General features: G+C 42.3%; 1 protein-coding gene across 1 annotated transcript in view; it reads left to right on the forward strand.

The window, feature by feature from the left end:
- TTC28 (tetratricopeptide repeat domain 28) overlaps positions 1-21195 on the forward strand; it is a 667947-nt gene that overhangs the window by 415524 nt on the left and 231228 nt on the right. The window contains exons 6-11 of the mRNA XM_069758682.1: positions 1812-3153; positions 4594-5117; positions 9119-9228; positions 14724-14853; positions 17260-17478; positions 18341-18506. Of these exons, the coding sequence (XP_069614783.1) occupies positions 1812-3153; positions 4594-5117; positions 9119-9228; positions 14724-14853; positions 17260-17478; positions 18341-18506 (2491 nt within the window). The remainder of the gene's footprint in view (positions 1-1811; positions 3154-4593; positions 5118-9118; positions 9229-14723; positions 14854-17259; positions 17479-18340; positions 18507-21195) is intronic.

Below are 21195 nucleotides of genomic sequence, written 5' to 3' on the forward strand. Positions count from 1 at the left end.
TCCCTCTACACGACCCCATTTGGACAGACCATCAGCAGATTTGGCTTTCAGTATCATCTTTATGCTGTTGACACACAACTATACACGTCATCCCCTGACCTTAACCCCACTGTACTACAGAACACCACTGACTGTCTGTCTGCAGTCTCCAACATCATGTCCGCTTTCTATCTGAAACTCAACCTCTCCAAAATTGAACTTCTTCTGCTCCCGCCATCTACTAACCTCCCTAAATCTGACATTTCCCTCTCCGTGGGTGGCACCATAATAACATCCTGGCAACAGGCGCGCTGTCTGGGTGTTATGTTTGACTCCGATCTCTTCTTCACCTCCCATATACAATCTCTTGCCTGCTCGTGCCGCTTACACCTAAAGAACATCTCTAGAATCTGCCCTTTTCTTACCATGGAAACAACAAAAACCCTCACTGTCGCCCTGATCCACTCCCATCTGGACTACTGCAATGCTCTATTAATTGACCTCCCTCTCACATGACTTTCCCCTCTCCAGTCCATCCTTAATGCAGCAGCCAGGGGTGGCCATCTGGCTAATTGTTACTCAGATGCATCCGCTCTTCGCCAGTCATTACACTGGCTGCCCATTCATTACAGGATACAATTCAAAGTCCTTGTTCTCACCCACAAAGCTCTCCACAGTGTGGCACCCCCTTACATCTCCTCCCTCATTTCTGTCTATCGGCCTAACCGACTACTGCTCTCTGCAAATGACTTTCGACTAACCTCTGCACTAATCCGTACCTTCCACTCCCGACTCCAAGACTTCTCCCGTGCTGCGCCCATACTCTGGAATGCTCTACCCCAAGATATCAGGACCATCCACAATTTGCATAGTTTTAGGCGCTCGCTCAAAACACATTTGTTCAGAGCGGCCTACCACGTTCACTAATCACTCATTTTATGTTTGTGTGTGTGTGTAGCCCATTCACTATCCCCATCTTTCCCCCACCCTCTGAAGATGGCTGGACCATCATTGTAAATACATCATTGTAAATACACACCTGTACTTTGTATCTCCCCCACCTCATTGTAGATTGTAAGCTCTCACGAGCAGGGTCGTTTTATTTCGCTTCAATTATTGTATTGTTAACGTTGTTACTTATGACTTTTGTGTTTGATACTGTTAAACTGTACAGCGCTGCGGAATATGTTGGCGCTATATAAATAAAGATTATTATTATTATTATCCGTAGGACCGATTATCATCCTTAGGATCGGTTATCATCAGTGTCTCTTAGTTTAAAAGCAATACACAAATTTATTTCTGGTATACAGCTGCTACCTATTATACAAGTATACAGCTGCTACCTATTTATATAACGTGCCATAATGCCCTTTATTAACACTGTGCAATATAAGGTTCACATTATTAAATAGCTACTCACTGGAATGAAAAATGACAATTATCCATTGTGATTAATAATAAAGACGGCGCATTCCAATATTAATAGAAGCCGTTTGCTAATATGATCTTCAGTCTCTGTTGCACACCAGTGCTCTTTTCTAGTACGGTAGTTCCCACATGACAGACAATACTGGTCAGGCATGAGTATGTTAAATAAATAAGTGTGAATGTTATATATCTTTGCATTGAAGTGTAAAAAAAAAAAGGACTAAGCATTTAGATGAAGCCGACCGGAGTAAGACAAATGGTTCTCTCAGAACGTGTTTCAAGGGAGCCATAAAAGAATCATTTACACATTTTTCTTGCATATAAAAACTATGTCACAAATGATTTCTCTTGTAATTAAATATGCTAAGTTAATATCAATGTTTTGTTACTTTGCATTGCAGGAATAATTCATCAGATGAAAGGAGACTTTGAAACTGCACTGAAATTACATAAAACTCACCTTTCAATCGCCCAGGAATTAAATGATTATGCTGCCCAGGGTCGGGCATATGGCAACATGGGCAATGCTTACAACGCCCTTGGGATGTACGACCAAGCTGTCAAATACCATCGCCAAGAACTGCAGATTTCTATGGAGGTCAATGACAGAGCTTCTCAAGCATCCACTCATGGGAATCTAGCAGTTGCATATCAGGCTTTAGGTGCCCATGACAGAGCTTTGCAGCACTACCAAAACCATCTAAATATTGCCCGGGAACTACGGGATATTCAAAGTGAAGCTCGAGCACTGGGAAATCTTGGCAACTTCCATTGCTCTCGGGGTGAATACATGCAGTCCGTACCATTCTATGAACAGTACTTGAGGTTGTCACCAGAGTTGCAGGACATGGAGGGTGAAGGAAAAGTGTGCCACAACCTTGGTTATGCCCATTATTGCCTAGGGAATTACCAAGAAGCCGTAAAATACTATGAACAAGATCTGGCACTTGCGAAGGATCTTCATGACAAACTAAGCCAGGCCAAGGCATATTGCAACTTGGGCCTTGCTTTTAAGGCACTAATGAACTATAATAAAGCCGAGGAGTGCCAGAAATATCTTTTGTCTTTGGCACAATCTTTAAATAATTCCCAAGCAAAGTTTCGAGCTCTTGGGAACCTTGGTGATATTTTTGTTGCAAAGAAAGATATAAATGGTGCAATAAAATTTTATGAACAGCAGTTGAGCTTGGCCCATCAAGTTAAAGACAGACGGCTTGAGGCTAGCGCTTATGCCGCTTTAGGCAGTGCTTACAGAATGATACAGAAATATGACAAGGCACTGGGATATCATACACAAGAACTTGAAGTCTTCCAAGAATTGAATGAGTTACCCGGAGAATGTAGAGCTCACGGTCACCTGGCTGCAGTGTACATGTCTCTAGAGAAGTATACTATGGCCTTCAAATGCTACGAAGAACAACTTGAACTTGGGCAAAAGCTAAAAGACCCAGCAATAGAAGCTCAGGTGTATGGCAACATGGGCATCACCAAGATGAATATGAACATGATGGAGGAGGCCATCGGCTATTTTGAGCAGCAGCTAGCAATGTTACAGCAGCTTAGCGGAAATGACTCCATACTGGACAGGGGCCGTGCATATGGAAATTTGGGAGATTGTTATGATGCACTTGGAGATTATGAAGAAGCAATAAAGTATTATGAAAAGTATTTATCTGTAGCCCAGAGCTTAAACCGCCTACAAGATCAATCTAAGGCATACAGGGGACTCGGGAATGGACACAGGTGAGCGCATGCTTCAGTATGAACAGTTATATCATTTCTGTTGTAGGCTGTATATAATGTATAGGTAGACATCCAGTACCATGAACAAATAATTACAATACTATATGATGTAATGTACATGGACATCTCTCAGCATTATTGATGCTTTTCTTCATTTCAGAACTATTGCATTAATTGAAGCACTTAGGACCATATTGTTTTTGTACTGCACGTCCAACTAATTGATTGAAACCCGTATTACAGAGCTATTCTTAACAACGCTTCACGGGGAAAATATTCCTATACAAATTAGATTAGGAAGTAACCTATTTCAAACCTCACAGTTCTGGACTGTGCAGAGAACATTGTGTGATGTCCTATGTTTTACTGCCCCTGAATGAAACCTTACATTTAAACGTGTTTTCTGAGAATATCTTTTCCCTCCTTACTGGCTGCTGCTATTCATCCTCCAGCACTGCCCAAATCGTGGTTGACAGACTTCAGCTATGATGTTACAACTACAGCTTTCTTAATCACTGCAGCCAGTCACTGGGTTCCACAGCTCATGTAGCTGACATTGACAGAGCCACTGAGCCCAGTGATTGGCTGCAGGGGTCAAAAGTGATGTAGTCGCATTTGCCAACAAGACTGAGACAATGCCGAAGACGCAGGGAGGTCTTATTCCAAATTCTAAATTCATGGGTAAAATTTGTATTCAGGGAAGAAAGATTATTACATTACTGAGATAGGAGATTGTAATTGCTGTTGATAAGCTGCTGTGATGGCTAGAGGATGGAGGAAGAGGGAAGAGCTCTGCTTCTAGTTCCTCTCTCCTCCGCCCTCTCCTCTATATAGAATCTTATCAAAACCAAAGAAATGAGGATTCAGCTAGTCAGTTTTTATCATGTCATGTCATAGACCTAATGGAAAAGAGAAGAATTAGCTGGGCAGAAAGGCAAAATGAGCAATTGTAAGTACACAGTGCTATATAATATGATGACTGCAGTATATTAAGAGCACAAAAACTTTGGAGGGAGTGCCTCTTTAATAATCAGTTAGGATCAAAGCACTCTGATCCTGAGAATGAAGAGGTACCAATACTGCTGCAGCGCTTCATCCTCTTCTAATTCCATCCTGCTCATCCACACTCCCAGCCGAAAGGCTTGAGTCACTTGAACCAGTGCTGCGTCTTCTTCATCCTCAGGATTAGTGGGGTTTAAGATGTAGGGTTCCATCCGATGATGAAGTGATAACATATCCTCTTGATTTACAATCACTTTATAAGATGAAATATGCCTATTAACAGTTTTTATACTTTGCAGGACTGTAGTAAAGCTTATAAATATACAGCACTTAGAGACGTAAAAGTATGCAATGTTTAATATAGGCGAATGAAACGCGCTCATGTTGGCTTGTTTTAAAGTCTTAAGAGCACTTTTTCCCATTTTCTCTTTTCTCTAGGTCCATGGGGAATTTACAGCAGTCACTTGTATGCTTTGAAAAGAAACTTGTGGTTGCTCATGAACTTGGGGAGACATCAAACAAGGCCCAGGCATACGGTGAACTGGGTAATTTGCACAGTCAGCTAGGAAATTATGAGCAAGCAATATCCTGTCTAGAACGTCAATTAAACATTGCCCGAGAAATGAAAGACCAGATACTGGAGAGTGATGCGGCCTGTGGTCTGGGTGGAGTGTATCAGCAGATGGGAGAATTTGATACAGCGTTACAGTACCATCAGCTGGACTTACAGATAGCAGAAGAAACCAACAATCCATCTTGCCAAGCCCGGGCTTACGGAAATCTGGGACTAACCTATGAATCTTTGGGAAACTTTGAGAGAGCGGTGGTTTATCAGGAACAGCACCTTAGCATTGCAGCAGAAATGAATGACTTGGTAGCAAAGACATTAGCTTACAGCAGTCTGGGAAGGACTCATCATGCTTTACAGAACTATTCTCAAGCCGTGATGTACTTACAAGAAGGTGAGTTCCAGAATGTCCACAAAGTAGTAATGCTAAAAATGTCATCCAAAAGGCGATATATACAGTGCATGTTAAAGTGCGGTGTTTACAATGAAATGTAAGGCTTTCTGCAGCAAAAATATTGTTGGCAGGAAACATGTTGCATAAAATACGCACGTTTTTCATGTGTTTTTACTTGCATCTTTTTGCCATTCATGGGAATGGCTGAAAAATGCTGCAAAACACTGAAACAATTGACATGCTGCAAGTGAAAAAAATACAACTTTGATAGTTGAAATTTGTAAGTAATAAATAAGCAAAATGTGCATAAGATTTCAGAAACCTCATTCACTAAAGCACAGTAAAAACACAAAGTGGGAACATGCCCTAAAACACGGCATTATCCATTTTTAAAAAGGCACCGTGTGAAGAAATCCAAAGTCAGTAGTTATTGTCTTTAGTCCTGGCTGCTTAAATGGTTTTTTGAATGAGATTGGTATGAATTGGTCTTCATCTCAGCAGCATCAGGAACCCGTCTCACCAGAGGATCAGGCTTCTGTGCTTTACTTTGCTAATCATTAGTTCTTCAGATTGACAGCTTAAAGGGAAGCTGTCACCCCCAAAATCGATGGTGAGGTAAGCTCACCGTCATCAGGGGCTTATCTACAGCATTCTGTAATGCTGTAGATAAGCCGCCGATGTTACCTGAAAGAGGAGAAAAAGACGTTAGATTATACTCACCCAGGGGCGGTCCTGCTCTGATGGGTGTCTCAGGTCCGGAACAGCGCCTCCCATGTTCATTCCATGACGTCCTCTTCTGGTCTTCACGCCGCGGCTCCGGCGCAGGCGTACTTTGTCTGCCCTGTTGAGGGCGGAGCAAAGTACTGCAGTGCGCAGGCGCCGGGCCTCTCTGACCTTTCCGGCGCCTGCGCACTGCAGTACTTTCCTCTGCCCTCAACAGTGCAGACAAAGTACGCCTGCACTGGAGCTGCAGCATGAAGACCAGAAGAGGATATCCTATGAAGATGGGAGGCGCCGGAGCAGACCTGAGACACCCATCGGAGCAGGACCGCCCCTGGGTGAGTATAATATAAACTCTTTTTCTCCTCTTTCAGGATACATCGGGGGCTTATCTACAGCATTACAGAATGCTGTAAATAAGCCCCTGATGACGGTGAGCTTACCTCACCATCGATTTAACATGTGCATACCATCATCAAGATGCTCTCCTTCTTGCTGTCAGTGAACAAAACCATTCATGTTCATATTCAAAAGTTGCAAACCTGTTTAAGAGCTAAATTGTCCTGACCTGCAGTAGATGCTCAGCTTCATCGGGGACGTCGGATGCTATTAACAGACCGCACACCGGTGCCAGCTGAACATGAACTTGGCAGATTTTCTACCTCTGCCAGTAAGTGCTAAATAATTCAAGTCACTGACAGCAAATAGAGCTGTTGAAAGCATTAATGAACTGCAACATAGCATATACAGAAGAAAAACTATATATATTTTTGTGTTGTCTTAGCAAACAGATAGAAAAAATAAAATTGCAAGTCTTCAGTGGTTGATACCTTCTAACCCATTTTTCTTTCACTTTGGTCTTTCCGCCCCTTCTTCCGAGAGCTATAATCTTTTTATTTTCTGTCAGCATAGCTATATGAGGGCATTATTTTTGCAGGATGGGGTTTTGATTTACACTATTCATTTTACAATGTGATCAATAGAAAAACATGAAAATAATTCCAATTGGGACAAAATGGTAAACAAATTCAGTTCCTCTATGATTTGTGAGGTTTCATTTTTAAACCATTCTTTGTGTTATAACAATGACCAGGTAGTATGATTCTTCAGGTTCAGTATGACTACAGTAATGCCAAAATTGTATGATTTTTTAACTCAGTGGTTAAAAAATATATATTTTTACAGCATGCAACATTTGATTACTTTTATATTTTGATTGATCAGATTTAGGGACACAGTGATACCACATATGTTTTGTTTTTATTCATTAATATCTTTATTTCTAAAGTGGAAAAAGAGGGGTCTTTTGAATTTTTTTCTCCTATTTATTGTATTTAATGTATTGCAGTATCTAGTGTAAATGATGGTCTCCTATCAAGCCCAGTCTATGGCTGGGCTTCACAATAGTACCACGATGGGAGCCATTGGAGAACTTCATCATCTCCATCCCACAATTGTGTCACAGGGAGCCACCTGGAGCAGGTGCAAATCTCTAGTGGTTGACATTGACATCTAAATAGTTAAAGTGCAGCAATCAGGGCTCGCTGCAGTCGCTGCTGTTACAGACAAATGCCAGCTGTGTAACACCGCCGACCTCTACCAAGTGTGTACATTGTTGCCAACTGTTCTGAAATTCCTGAGACTCTTAAACCAAAAGTGGATGTTTCGGGGTATGGAAAAAACATTTCCGTGAGGGAGCCAGGGTTGAGGATGGGGTTTAAATGTTCCCTCAACCCCAATTGTTCGCAAACATGACATTATGTTTAGTCGGTGTCCAACCCTTCAGCTCATTCACTGTAGTGTTCAGACAATTGGAACAGTAATCCATTCAAATGAACAGTGAAGGAATAGCAGTGTTACTACTAGTTAATTTGGAGAATTGGACATCAATAAGTAATGGAGCATCATAGCAATCCAAAATATCCATCTGCAGACTCCTATCTGCTGTTCTTACAAGCTAGACATAGAAGGGACAGGCTAAAACTGCACACATAGATACTGGAGATCGTTATCGAAATTCTACAGCTAATCATTGAATGGTCCTTCTCTACCACTATCTCTTATATAACTGTGTATACACATATCATTTTATACAGTCCTTGATCATGCAGCAATATCCTGCTGGCCCAACTGTGAATCTCCTGGCATGATCACTTTCTGGTCACAGGCCATGTAAAAATGATGTGTGAATGCAAAGCTAGACAACCATATTTTAGCTGTATGGAGTGATGTATAGAGGAAGAACGAGGGCAGAGCTTGGATGGGAGAGGAACCCAAGATTTGCTAAGCATGAGATGTTAAAGGGGTTATCCACTACTCTGACAAACCCTTCTCAATCCTCTTGTTTCGCCCTTGTAAAATAATAACACTAACAATTATCCTCGCATTTGGTGCTGTGTTTGCACTGCTTCTCCTGGTGATTGTGTGACATCATCAGCTTTGGCTTCACTCTCTCCTCCTTTGGAGAAATCTGGAGGAAGCGAGAGCTGATGTTTTTGTTATGTCACATTGTTATGTCACACAATCCCTTTGGCCAATCAGCAGCCAATTCACTCTTCAAACTATCGGACAAATCACATTCAGAGAGAGCAGCAGCTGGGAGAGAAATTGCCGACACATCTGGAACAGCATCGGAGCTCGGTGTAGGTGTTATTATTTTACAAGGGGGAAACATAGGGATTGAGAAGGGGTTGTCCAAGTAGTGGTCAAACCCTTTGAGTTATGCTGTCATCATCTCTGTTAACTTTCATGGAATTTTCAGTTTCCATCAGTCTTATTGGGAAAACTGCACTATTTTGTCAACATTTTTTGGCTAGATCTGGGACAAAGTTTCCAATACAGATTTGATCTTAGCTTAACACAAGTAGAGAATTGCTGGTGAGTAAAGATTGTAGGTGCAAAAATAGTGCTGGAGTGCTACCTTAACAGTATTCTTAGTTCTGGAGGCTAGCTAGTTTGCTTCCTTTTTAACCATGGAGCATCCCCTGTAGGACACCATACACCAGTTGGATCACATCGATGAAAACCACTTTCCTCAGGGCTCCAATGTTGAATAAACAGTACAATTGGGCAGGAACACTCATATATAGCTTGACAAATATAGATTTGGAATAGAAACATGAAATGAACATTTTCTGTGAATGACTCAATTGTTTATACAAACATGAGAAGTTGGCTCAGCGTTAGAAAGATGATCCCTTTATTAACCATCTCTAATGTGTCGATGAGGGAACGGTCATGTGTACATTAGCTTACATTCTGCTTGTTTGTCTTACACAAAGGCTTGAGGTTAGCAGAACAGCTGGCCCGCAGAGAGGATGAAGCAAAAATTAGACATCGGCTTGGACTTTCGCTTTGGGCAAGTGGGAATTTGGAAGAAGCTCAACACCAGGTCAGTGCTTGTATCAGTCATGGAATTATACATACACTGGAGGGAAAGATGGATATGATTACGCTGTGTGGTTTAGGCGCATGCTGTAAAGAAAATGTTATTCCATGAAGCAAAACTGAAACAATTGGAATTCTTTTCTTTTCAACAACATATCTAAGACCACCAATAGTTTGTTGAAAGGAGTTTTTCCTTAACTTTAAAAGTTATAGTGTAAGAGCCGAAGGTGGAGAATTTTAAAAAAAGCCTGTACCCATCCCCTAAACCAGCGGCGCTCCAATACACTGCCTACCATTTCCCCTTCCAGTCTCTTGTCATAAACAATGTCACACGATGGCTGCATCCAATCAGTAGCCGCTGATTGGCTACAACCTTCACATTGTGCCCAGATAGGATATCCATGATCAATATTAAATCAGTGAGTGCTCAAACCAGCACCTCCTCTGATCGGGTGATGGAAGAGGCTATGGGGAACCAGAACCAGCACAGCTCCATACATTGTGTAGTGGCCATGAGTAGTACAGTATGCTTTCTTCCTTTCATATTTATGGAAGAGACCTTGCCATATAATGAGTTGTGTCACTTCTCGTGCGCTTTATGGCTTCTTCAATCAGTTGATCGGGGGAGATGCCCAGAATCAGACCCTCCCCAATCGGATATTAATTCCAACTGTATATCATTAATTAAAATGGTTGCCCACTACTCGGACAACCTCATCTCAGTCACTAGATTTGCCCCATGTAAAATCATAACAACTATTCTAACCTCAGGTATGGGTGTCGTTCCAGCTATGTCGCCTTGCGTGACATTTTTATGTCATGTGAGCCATGCAGCCAATCAGTGGCAGCTTCACACTTACCTCCTCTGGATGAAACTGACTTCTGGAGGAGATCATAGAGTGGGCAGCTCGCACTTCTTCTGGGTGTCAGTATTGTCCTAAGGAAGTGAGTAGATAGCAAGCGCTGATTGGCTGCAGGGCTCGCATGACATAACACATGAGCGTCACATGAGCTCTGGGAGAGCAGGCACCGACATCTCTGGAATGCACTGGCGGTGAGTATATAGCTGTTATTATTTAACATGGAGCAAATATTAAGAATATGAAGAAGTGGCTGTCCGAGTAGTGGTCAGCCACTCAAGGATTTATAGGATAGAGAGTCAGATTGCCACACACATATTTTTAGAATTGTTTCCCATCTTATGGAGCCATTTTAAGCAAAGCATTATCGTAATAATGGTATCATTGCTATATTAAATCATTGTCAGGCCTCCAAACTAAACACTCTGCACATCTGAGTCCTGTGCTGTGTTTATTGTTCTTGTACACACTGGCACATTTTCTTCACTTTGAGATCCTTAACCTATTAAATCTTAAGAAGCAATAAAACATTAAAGATACAACAATAAATAATACATTCTGTTTATATTAATACAGTACATCAAATTATGTATATGTGCACCCAGCATTAATGAACATGCTGATGGAAGCACAAAATTATTAAAAAGAGAGGAAGTATTAATGACAAAGCAACAATAGCATCCTGGTACTGAAGTATGGAGACCTTTTACTTCTTGATCATTTGGAATATTACTCATTTCCCATACATAGTCACAGGTTCTTATTTGTTAATGACGTTGTTGACCTTTAGAGACTATTATTTTCTTACTTTATTGCATGTAGTTGGGGCTGAAATTATTTTTGCAATTGGGTTTCATCAAAAATTTTGCACCATTTATAGTTGCTGCATTAGGGTTTCTTCTCATCAGCGTAAATAAAATCGGTCTGATGTTGTCCCTGAAAAGTAGGACAAGTGTCATGCAAGTAAAATGTGATTTTTCTCACCTAGACATGCGTATGCAATCCGTATGCAATGCATTTTAAACATCAGCTCTTATATAGAGTAAGCCTTTATGTCATTACAAGCTAGTTTTCTAACTACTGTAATAAAACAATCTTTTACACAGAGTTAGATAAATGGATAGATAGAAATATGGAGGAGGCCGCCAAAAATCCATCTGTGATGGAGGACAAAGGAATGCGGAGTCATGGGAGGGGCGTCAGGGGAGGGGGGAAGAAGAGACTGGTTACTGGGTACTGGTCTCCTCTTGCTCCCCCCCAACTCCGCATTCCTTTGTCCCACTCTTGAAGGGTTCACGGTTAGCCCGATGGGGTGGTTCTGTAGCAGCTTATCCAGACTGCTATTGCACTGTAGCCTGTCTTGGGATTTACAGGGCAATAATTGTGCAGATTACATTGGGCTGCTGCCTTTACCATCTAGGGTGCTGCCTGACTTTTGGTATCGTTGGACATTCTCTATATATAATAACTAGCTATTGAACCCGTTCTACGCCTGGGTGGCTAGCATTTATATTGGTATATGGTCTCCATCCTGTCATGTGCTCCTCTATCCTACGTCCCCATCCTGTCATGTGCTGCTCCATCCTGTGTCCCCATCCTGCCATGAGCTGCTCCATCCTGCGCCCCCATTCTGACATGCGCTGCTCCCATCCTGCGCCTCCATTCTGACATGTGCTGCACCCATCCTGCGTCTCCATTCTGACATGTGCTGCACCCATCCTGCGCCCGCTTTCTGTCATGTGCTGCTCCATCCTGCGCCCCCATCCTGTCATGTGCTGCTCCCATCCTGCGCCCCCATCCTGTCATGTGCTGCTCCCATCCTGCGCCCCCGTTCTGTCATGTGCTGCACCCATCCTGCGCCCCCATCCTGTCATGTGCTGTTCCCATCCTGCGCCCCCGTTCTGTCATGTGCTGCACCCATCCTGCGCCCCCATCCTGTCATGTGCTGCTCCCATCCTGCGCCCCCGTTCTGTCATGTGCTGCTCCCATCCTGCGCCCCCGTTCTGTCATGTGCTGCTGCCATCCTGCACCCCCGTTCTGTCATGTGCTGCCCTATTCTGTCATGTGCTGCTCCCATCCTGCGCCCCCGTTCTGTCATGTGCTGCTCCCATCCTGCGCCCCCGTTCTGTAATTTGCTGCTCCCATCCATATGCCCCATACGCTGCTCCATAAAGGTTTATGGCCCCCATAAGATGCTCCATAGTATATGCCCTGTACACTGCTCCATAAAGGTTTATGGCCCCTATAAGATGCTCCATAGTATATGCGCCGTACACTACTCCATAAAGGTTTATGGCCCCCATAAGATGCTCCATAGTATATGCCCCTGTACACTGCTCCATAAAGGTTTATGGCCCCCATAACATGCTCCATAGTATTATATGCCCCGTACACTGCTCCATAAAGGTTTATGGCCCCTATAACATGCTCCATGGTATTATATGCCCCGTACACTGCTCCATTATGGTTGATGGCCCCATAAGATGCTCCATGGAAATTATATGCCCCCGTACACTGCTCCATTATGGTTGATGGCCCCATAAGATGCTCCATGGTATTATATGCCCCCGTACACTGCTCCATTATGGTAGATGGACCCATAAGATGCTCCATGGTATTATATGCCCCCGTACACTGCTCCATTATGGTTGATGGCCCCATAAGATGCTCCATGGTATTATATGCCCCCGTACACTGCTCCATTATGGTTGATGGCCCCCATAAGATGCTCCATGGTATTATATGCCCCCGTACACTGCTCCATTATGGTTGATGGCCCCATAAGATGCTCCATAGGATTATATGCCCTGTACACTGCTCCATTATGGTTGATGGCCCCATAAGATGCTCCATAGGATTATATGCCCCGTATGCTGCTGCGATATATAAAAAAAAAACATACTCACCTATCGTCGCTGGGCGCCGAGTGCTGGGGGGCCTGAGCAGGCGGGGACACCGGCGCGCTGTGGGGGTCAGATGCCGGAGTCGCCGCTCGCTCAGGCCCCGACACTTGCTATATTCACCTGGCCCTGATCCAGCGCTGCGTCCGCTCTGTGTTCCGGCTCCTCTGGCTGTGACTGTTCAGTCAGAGGGCGGCGCGCATTAAGCGCGTCATCGCGCCCTCTGAACTGTGAATGTCACAGGCAGAGGACCCGGGAGACGGAGCCGCACGCAGAGCTGGAACGGGGGACAGGTGAATATACTTACCCTCCTGGCGCATCCCTGCCTCTCCGGTGGAGATCGCAGTGTGCGTTCAGTGCTTACGCATACCACGATCTCCTGGGAGCGTCACTCTGTGGGGTCCAGACTGCGCCGGCGCTTGCACAGTCTATAAAGGCTTCGGACAGAGTGACGCTCGCAGCATTATATTATAGATTTAGCTAAGCATGTTATGTACTACTTATTAGTATTTTGATGATTACAGCCAGTGTGTTTTGCTGCAAAATTGTTGTTATGGTTGATGGATTATGGGCATGCTTTTTACAGATCCACCCACTGTCATATGGTAGTTTATATATTTCATTGGAGGGGGGACAGATATGGTTTTAATCATGTTTTAACCTTTGTTTGTCAATATAGTTTTTTTCTCTTTTAACTTACATTATTTTTGGTGTGCATATCCTCCAGTGGTTATTTTCTTTTTTCTTTGTATATTTAGTTTTCCACTGTTTTTGCACCCCATTGTCTTGATAGATATATTTATATTGATTGGTGGTGCTCCTGGTGCATTCTAGCTTTAATCCCATTAAAGAGGACTTATCACATGCTCAAAAAAAAAATATCTAAGCTCCTTTGATTCTGCTGCTTTTCTTCCATTTTCTACTTTGTCAGTCCATTGCAGAGTTATTCACATTTATTGCTTTTGGAGAGCAATATGTGAAATTTCTGCTTGTAGTGTAACTGGGCAATTCTTCAGAGTTCTCTCTGGTGACCTGACTTTTCACTCCTCCCTCCCACATGCTGCCAATCACCTTGGCTGCTGATCTAGCCGTCTAGCAGTACCAGACATTGTCGAGCTGTGATTGGTAGCATGTGGAAGGGAGGGGTGAAAGCTCCCGCCCCCAGAGATGACTCTGAAGAAACGCCCAGTTGTGCTACAAGCAGAGATTTCCGAATGAAGGGAGCTCAGTGATTTTTACAAGTTTCTTCACTCAATTTTTAAAGCAAGTGACAGGTCTTCCTTAACTGCATCATTACCACAGATATCAGATCATCAGTATTGTAGTGCAAGAAAACCATAATCACAAAGTGATTCTGTATTTTTGCTTGGAGTTTTTCGGGTTTTTTTTTGTGAAACCATATTATTACAAAGATTTCTGTTTGTATGGATTATATTTAGATTCTTTCCTGCACCTTTTAATGAATAAATGAATATATGTCTCGTTTAACATGCTTGGTTGTGCCGCAGTTGGCTCATGTTTCAGAATTGTAGCATAATCAATATCCATAAATGAAAACACACCACACACTGTAAATAAATATACCACAGCATCTGCTCTTTCTTCAGACTGGCTGGCATAATTCTAGTTTAATTACAATAGTATGAAATGACCAAAATAGCATCAGTCCCCTTAGGACACTCACATTTCAAGACAGGTTGTCAGATATTTAATGAGCAAAGTGTTCTCTCTGGTTTCAGCTTTACAGAGCCTCAGCGTTATTTGAAACAATACGGCGTGAGGCGCAGCTCAGCACTGACTACAAGCTCTCCCTCTTTGATCTGCAAACGTCCTCATACCAGGCTCTGCAGCGGGTGCTCATCAGTCTCGGTAAGAATAACGGCATTCCTCAGTCACAGACAAGGGCCGCTGTCATGGCACTTACGGGGACCTGTCACACACAAATAATGCACTGCTGTCTGTACATCAGCACATAAGGATTTATCTTCTGTCCATGGCAAATACGCCAACAACAGACTACTTGTCTCTCCCTTTAATCACAATGACAGAACGATCTTCAAAAAAAATTGTGAAAATAATCAATTGAACATTCGCTGACCTAAATGTGTTATAATCTGAACCCCAGATAAGAGTTAAAAATTAGCCTAGAAGAGAATGTGCTATGATAGGGAAATAACTAGTGATGTACTCGTTGCTCGGGTTTTCCAGAGCACGCTCGGGTGGTCTCCGAGTATTTTTTAGTGCTCAGAGATTTAGTTTTCATCGCCTCAGCAGCATGATTTACAGCTATTAGCCAGCTTGATTACATGTGGGGATTACCTAGCAACCAGGCAACCCCCACATGTACTTATGCTGTCTAATAGCTGTAAATCATTCAGCTGCCGTGATGAAAACTAAATCTCCGAACACTAACAAATACTCGGAGGTCACCCGAGCGTGCTCTGGAAAACCCGAGCAATGAGTACACTCGCTCATCACTAGAAATAACCTTTAATCACCTGTTAAATCTGTGGCTGTTCCACTGTAGGTGCTCCTGTGGTCCCCGCCGGTCTTTGTTTGCTTTGGTGCAGTTATGACATCACATACTTCCACATGACTGCCACAGCCAATCACTTGCCTTAGCAGCTTCTTGTAGTACATTCAACTAACAGCAACCATCTAATACAGGGGTGGGAAACCTCAAGCCCGCGGACTATTTACGGACCATGATGACCTTTTATCCGGCCCCCAGGTATATTCCTGGGACTGCAGTGCTTGGACTGACACCTGTGTTTTGACGGCCACCAGCCTGTTAATGTCTTCTTTTTCTGTGAGTATGGGCACGCGGCGGTCACTACTGAACACTGAGGAGCGTGCAATGAAAGCTTACATCCTGACATCAGTGCCAACGTCAGAAGTACCTTGTAGGCGAAGTTAGAGAAGGATGGTAAAAATAACCAAATGTCCCTTAGCAGAAAAAAGGTTCCCCACCCATGATAATTGCTGCAGCAAAGTATGCAAAGACCGGTTGGGAACATTGTCCTGTCTTCACTGGAGCAGCAGGGGATTTAATTGCTAACTATTGATTATTTTTTATTTGATTCCCTAGTTTATAGCTACTTTTTTTTTGGTCCTTGTTATGGCCACAAGTCTCATCCAACTATGGGTCTCATGCCTTAAACCAAAAGTGTCTTCTATGCCTGTGATGCTGCTAGTTCAGGTCATGAGACCCATAGTCAGCGGGACATTGTAGACTAGTAAAGACAACCGCTAATAATGTGAGCTTTTTCTGTGATCCTTTGCAAGCATGGACAATAAAATATAAAAAAGTGGGAGGACCAAAGCATCCAAGAAGTAATTATTTTATTGTCCCCCCTAGATACATGCAGTTTACATAGATGGGCCATTTTCTACCATTTTTCACTTATTTGTAGAAATTGTTGTTCTGTCAAGGTGAAAATATTGCTGACAACTATATCCATGCAAAGTTCAGCATTTAGTGATCTGTTGCATTACTAAAACATAGATTCGATTTAACTATTGCAATTATGGAGAACCTATAGAAAAAGGAATGTAAAGTACGGTACATATGGTAAATGCAGAACGGTACAGAAACGAACCAGTTTAGGGTGAAATCCTTCATCATGAGGCACTAAGGCTTCTTTCACACTTCTGTCGGTACCGAAGTCACGAAGCGTCGGCGCAACGTACCGACGGAAGTGTTTGCTTTCACACTTCCGTCTGCGTTGCCGAGCAGGAAAGATCGTGAGAGCGATATTTCCTGCTGGGCATGCGCAGTCTGAAACACTGGATGCGACGTACAGAAAAACGTTATCTTGAACGTTTTTCTGTGACGACGGGCCGCCAAAACCTGAAGCAACCAGTGCACGATGGACGTGACGTGTGGCCATACATCGCTATCCATTGGCAATACAAGTCTATGGGAAAATGCATATTTTTTTGCAGGATCCTGCATTTTCAAAAATCGACTGATTGCGACGTAAGCAGAAAGACGGAAGTGTGAAAGAGGCCTATTAGAGACATGTGCTAATTGAAAGTCAGCATGAGCCATAATTACTAGCAGACACATTGGAGGTGTGGGTGGTAAACGTTTCACCGGAATACTTTACAGCATGCAGGTACTTGATAACGCTCTGCTACAGGATCGTATTTGGTTTTCACATCTTTACTATGATAAAAATGGGCCATGGGACAAAACATTAAAGAGGAAGAAAGAGACGTATTAATGGATTATTGCTATCAGGTTACATAATAAATATTTAATATATATTTTAGGACATCATGATGAGGCTTTAGCAGTTGCGGAAAGAGGAAGGACGCGGGCTTTTGCAGATCTGCTTGTTGAACGGCAAACTGGGCAGCAAGAATCTGATCCTTATACACCGGTGACAATTGATCAAATTTTAGAGACTGTAAATAGCCAAAGAGGCCTGGTGCTTTACTATTCATTGGCTGCGGGCTATCTCTACAGCTGGCTGCTTGCTCCTGGATCTGGTAAGAGTGAATTAACTAACTTTATTTTATTTGTAATTAATGGAGATGTTTGGTGAACAGAAGATATCACCTATCCACTGTATAGGTGGTAACTTATAGTTCAGTATGGGTCCAACCATTGGGAGCACCACCAAATCTACTGCAAATTGCATCAGTATTTGGTGTGACCACCTATTGCCTCCAAAACAGCATCAATTCTTCTAGGTACACTTGTACACAGTTTTTGAAGGAACGTGGCTGGGAGGTTGTTCTGAACATCTTGGAGTAGTAACCACATCTTCTGTGGACGTAGTCATAGACAAATTCTTCATCATGCAATCCAAGATAGATAGACTCAATAAAAGTGAGGTGATGGCCCTGTGGGACCATATCATCACTTCCAGGACTCCTTATTCTTCTTTATGCTGAAGGTAGTTCTTGCTGACTTTGGCTTTATGTTTGGGAACGACCTGTGACCTGAAACTGTCTTGTACAACCTCATTTATAACAGAGTTTGACTGTTCCTCACCCAGGTTTTAGCCTTTTACACGGCTGTTTCTGTTTCAGTTGATTAAAATAATGACCATTACCTACTGCTAGGCATAATTGGTTACTCATACACCTGATTATACTGTATTCCTGAAAAAATCACTGACTTTATCCAAGTGTACCTATAAAAATTGATTCTATTTTGAAGGCAAAGGGTGGTCACACTAAATGTTTTGATATAGATTTCTCTTTTGTTCATTCACAATGCATTTTGGTAAGTTTAAAATGTCAGGAAACAACTATGCAAATTGCCTCTTCTGAGAAAAAGAGGACTTAAACTCTAAAGCTAAAGGAAACAACTAACAACATTTGGTATTTTGTTACTTTGTTGTAGGAATATTAAAGTTTCATGAATACTATTTGGGAGACACAACTCTAGAACACACCGGCGATTTCACAGAGTCTGGAAGTTTGAGTTTTCAGGGGTCAAACAGTTCCGTTCTAGAGCAGCACATCGCAAATGTCCGGGAAAGTCTCGGTGTGGACTCCTACTACACACGGTTAGTTGTATACTACAGTTACTTCTGCATTGTGTTTGTTCCCTGAAAGCATACAATAGGAGTTGGGTGGAAACCTGCACCAACATAGGGAGAATAAGGTATTTACAACTCCATGCAGATGTGTCCTTCGATAGATTAGTAGCTGCTTCCACCATGCTCCTTGTGAGCCTGTTACTTGTGCAGTTACACTGTACTATGTAACATTTTTCACTGTTCATAATGTATCATAGTCGTGCAGGGGAATATTCTTGAAATATAAAAATGAATGCAAGCAGATGTACAGATGTTGTGTGCAGCCACCAACCAGGTTAGAGCTTTTATTGCTTTTTCTGTATGTGATAACTGGTACCTGAAGTATTCTTCTCACTGGTTTATAAAAAAAATGTCATGAATAAACAGAGTAGGTGGCATAACCATTGTCCATTCTTGAGATGCTGCTTGCAGGTCATTGGATGGAGCTCTTATTTGATAATGGCTTTTTTCATTGCCATAGACAGCTAGGATAGAACAGAGTCTACATTCTGTACATAAAAAACAGTTGTCGCTACCATTTAATGACTAATGTTCTGTATATTTTGCACACAATAGTGTAATCTCAGAAGGACTCACTGCAAAAAAATGACAAAAGTCTATTATCAACCTGTGCATTAATACACAACCCATTGTATATTTGACAGCAAATAAATCTGAGGTGTCTCCCTGTTTTTCTGTAATAGAGATGTTTCCTGGCTACTAGTGTAGAGATTTATTACAGGGAATATTACAAATTGTAGCACACAAAGTTACCTTACATAGTCAATCAAACATGATGATGGTACAGTATATGATGGTGATGGTGAAGTATACAGAATAGGGGTTAATTCATTCTGACTTGTCTGGTGCCGGGGTATGGAGTGGGCTAGGAGCTGAGCTTTACCGGGAGAAGCTGACTTTTATACACAGCCAACATCTACCTCTAACAGCAGTGACCTGAGCTTGCTCATATTGCTGTCGTTTAAAGGGGTTGTTCGTCAGTAAAATACCATAATCACTTGCTCATTGGGAACAGTTCTTTTAATTTTATCCAGGAACCTTTATGAATCATCAAGAATCTCTTTAACCTAGGTAAAAGAACTGTTCCTGACGATCAGTGGTGAGAACAACAAAGACTACAGGAGATAGACTATGGTTAACTACTGATTAATATACTTGCCAACACTGGCTTCAAGCCTAAAACGTCATAGTGTTGCTCAGCTTGTAATCTACTATCTTTTTGGTGGTAGGTTTTCAGTTAAGTTATACTTTTTATGGTCATTTTCGTGTAGTTTTGGGTAAGTCTTGTGGGATGATTGAGTATTGCCTCCTGTTTGTCGATGCATGTGTTCCATGACTTTTCCTTCTCGATCTTACCATCTCAGTGTTGAGGAGTGTATATAAGGATTACAGAATTCTGCAGTCTAGCAATAAGTATTGTAAAACTACAGAATATATTTTCTTACCGATCCCAAAATTTTAAGTTGATTGTATCTAATGATTTCAGTACTTAGTACATGAGGAAAGTATGACTGATGTACTGGGAAACTATAGAATGCAAAGTGCTGGCTCATCAGGGAGGAAATCTCATCTTCCCTTTAATAGTCCTCAGCCCGGCTCATTTTCCAGCCCATAATACCACTGAATTCAGAATGAACCCGTTTCAAGTCAACAGCATCAATACAAAGTGCAGGATGAGGCCTTTTATAATGTAAACAGAAACAAAATATATTTGGCAAGCAGTCAGCAGGCAGGGAAGTCAGTAGAAACTGCATAATTTGCTGTTTGAGCCTGACAGCCGGTACATCTTCTGTGTGAGCTCTACCTCCAGGGGATTTTTATCAGGGAAAGAGATATCCATGGATCTGAAAGAGACCTCTGACAAGAGCACTTTGCACACAAGCACCATTATATTTAATGACACCCGTCCTGCGCTTCTACTGCCGTCACACGCCGCTCGCACATTTCTGCAGGATCCCAGGACACTGGTGCTTCCTCTAGATTACTATTTTTGTATTGTTTTTCCTTTCTGTTTGCTTCAAAGTAAAAACCGCTTTGTCATTATGAAAGCGAAGGTGTTGTCATTTTCCGAGGAGCGAACATGTGGTGCTTGTCAAAATCCAAGTCCTTGGTACTGCTGATTTCCATCTTTATGTAGTCAGGACTGCACCAGATTCACATACAATGTGTCGGCTAGACGCAGGCTGACACATATTACCGTCAGCAGGGGGACATATTACAAGTGGGGGTCTCTGGGGCACCATAACCCACCTTCCAGCATTCTTCTAGCTCAGCAAGTACAGCTAATAGTACAAGACAAATACCTAGAGCAATTAAAGATCCTTGATCATGAAATAAAGAAAAGTCACTTTGTAATAGCAATCGTATTAATACTAAGGCATTGGAGATGTATTCTTATAAATTGAATGACTCCTCCATTATTTACATTACTGGTTGCATTTAGAAACCTTCCTTAACTACAGTGGGGCAAAAAAGTATTTAGTCAGTCAGCAATAGTGCAAGTTCCACCACTTAAAAAGATGAGAGGCGTCTGTAATTTACATCATAGGCAGACCTCAACTATGGGAGACAAACTGAGAAAAAAAAATCCAGAGAATCACATTGTCTGTTTTTTTAACATTTTATTTGCATATTATGGTGGAAAATAAGTATTTGG

The sequence above is a fragment of the Ranitomeya imitator genome, chromosome 1 (assembly GCF_032444005.1).
Source record: "Ranitomeya imitator isolate aRanImi1 chromosome 1, aRanImi1.pri, whole genome shotgun sequence".
Classification (NCBI taxonomy): domain Eukaryota; kingdom Metazoa; phylum Chordata; class Amphibia; order Anura; family Dendrobatidae; genus Ranitomeya; species Ranitomeya imitator.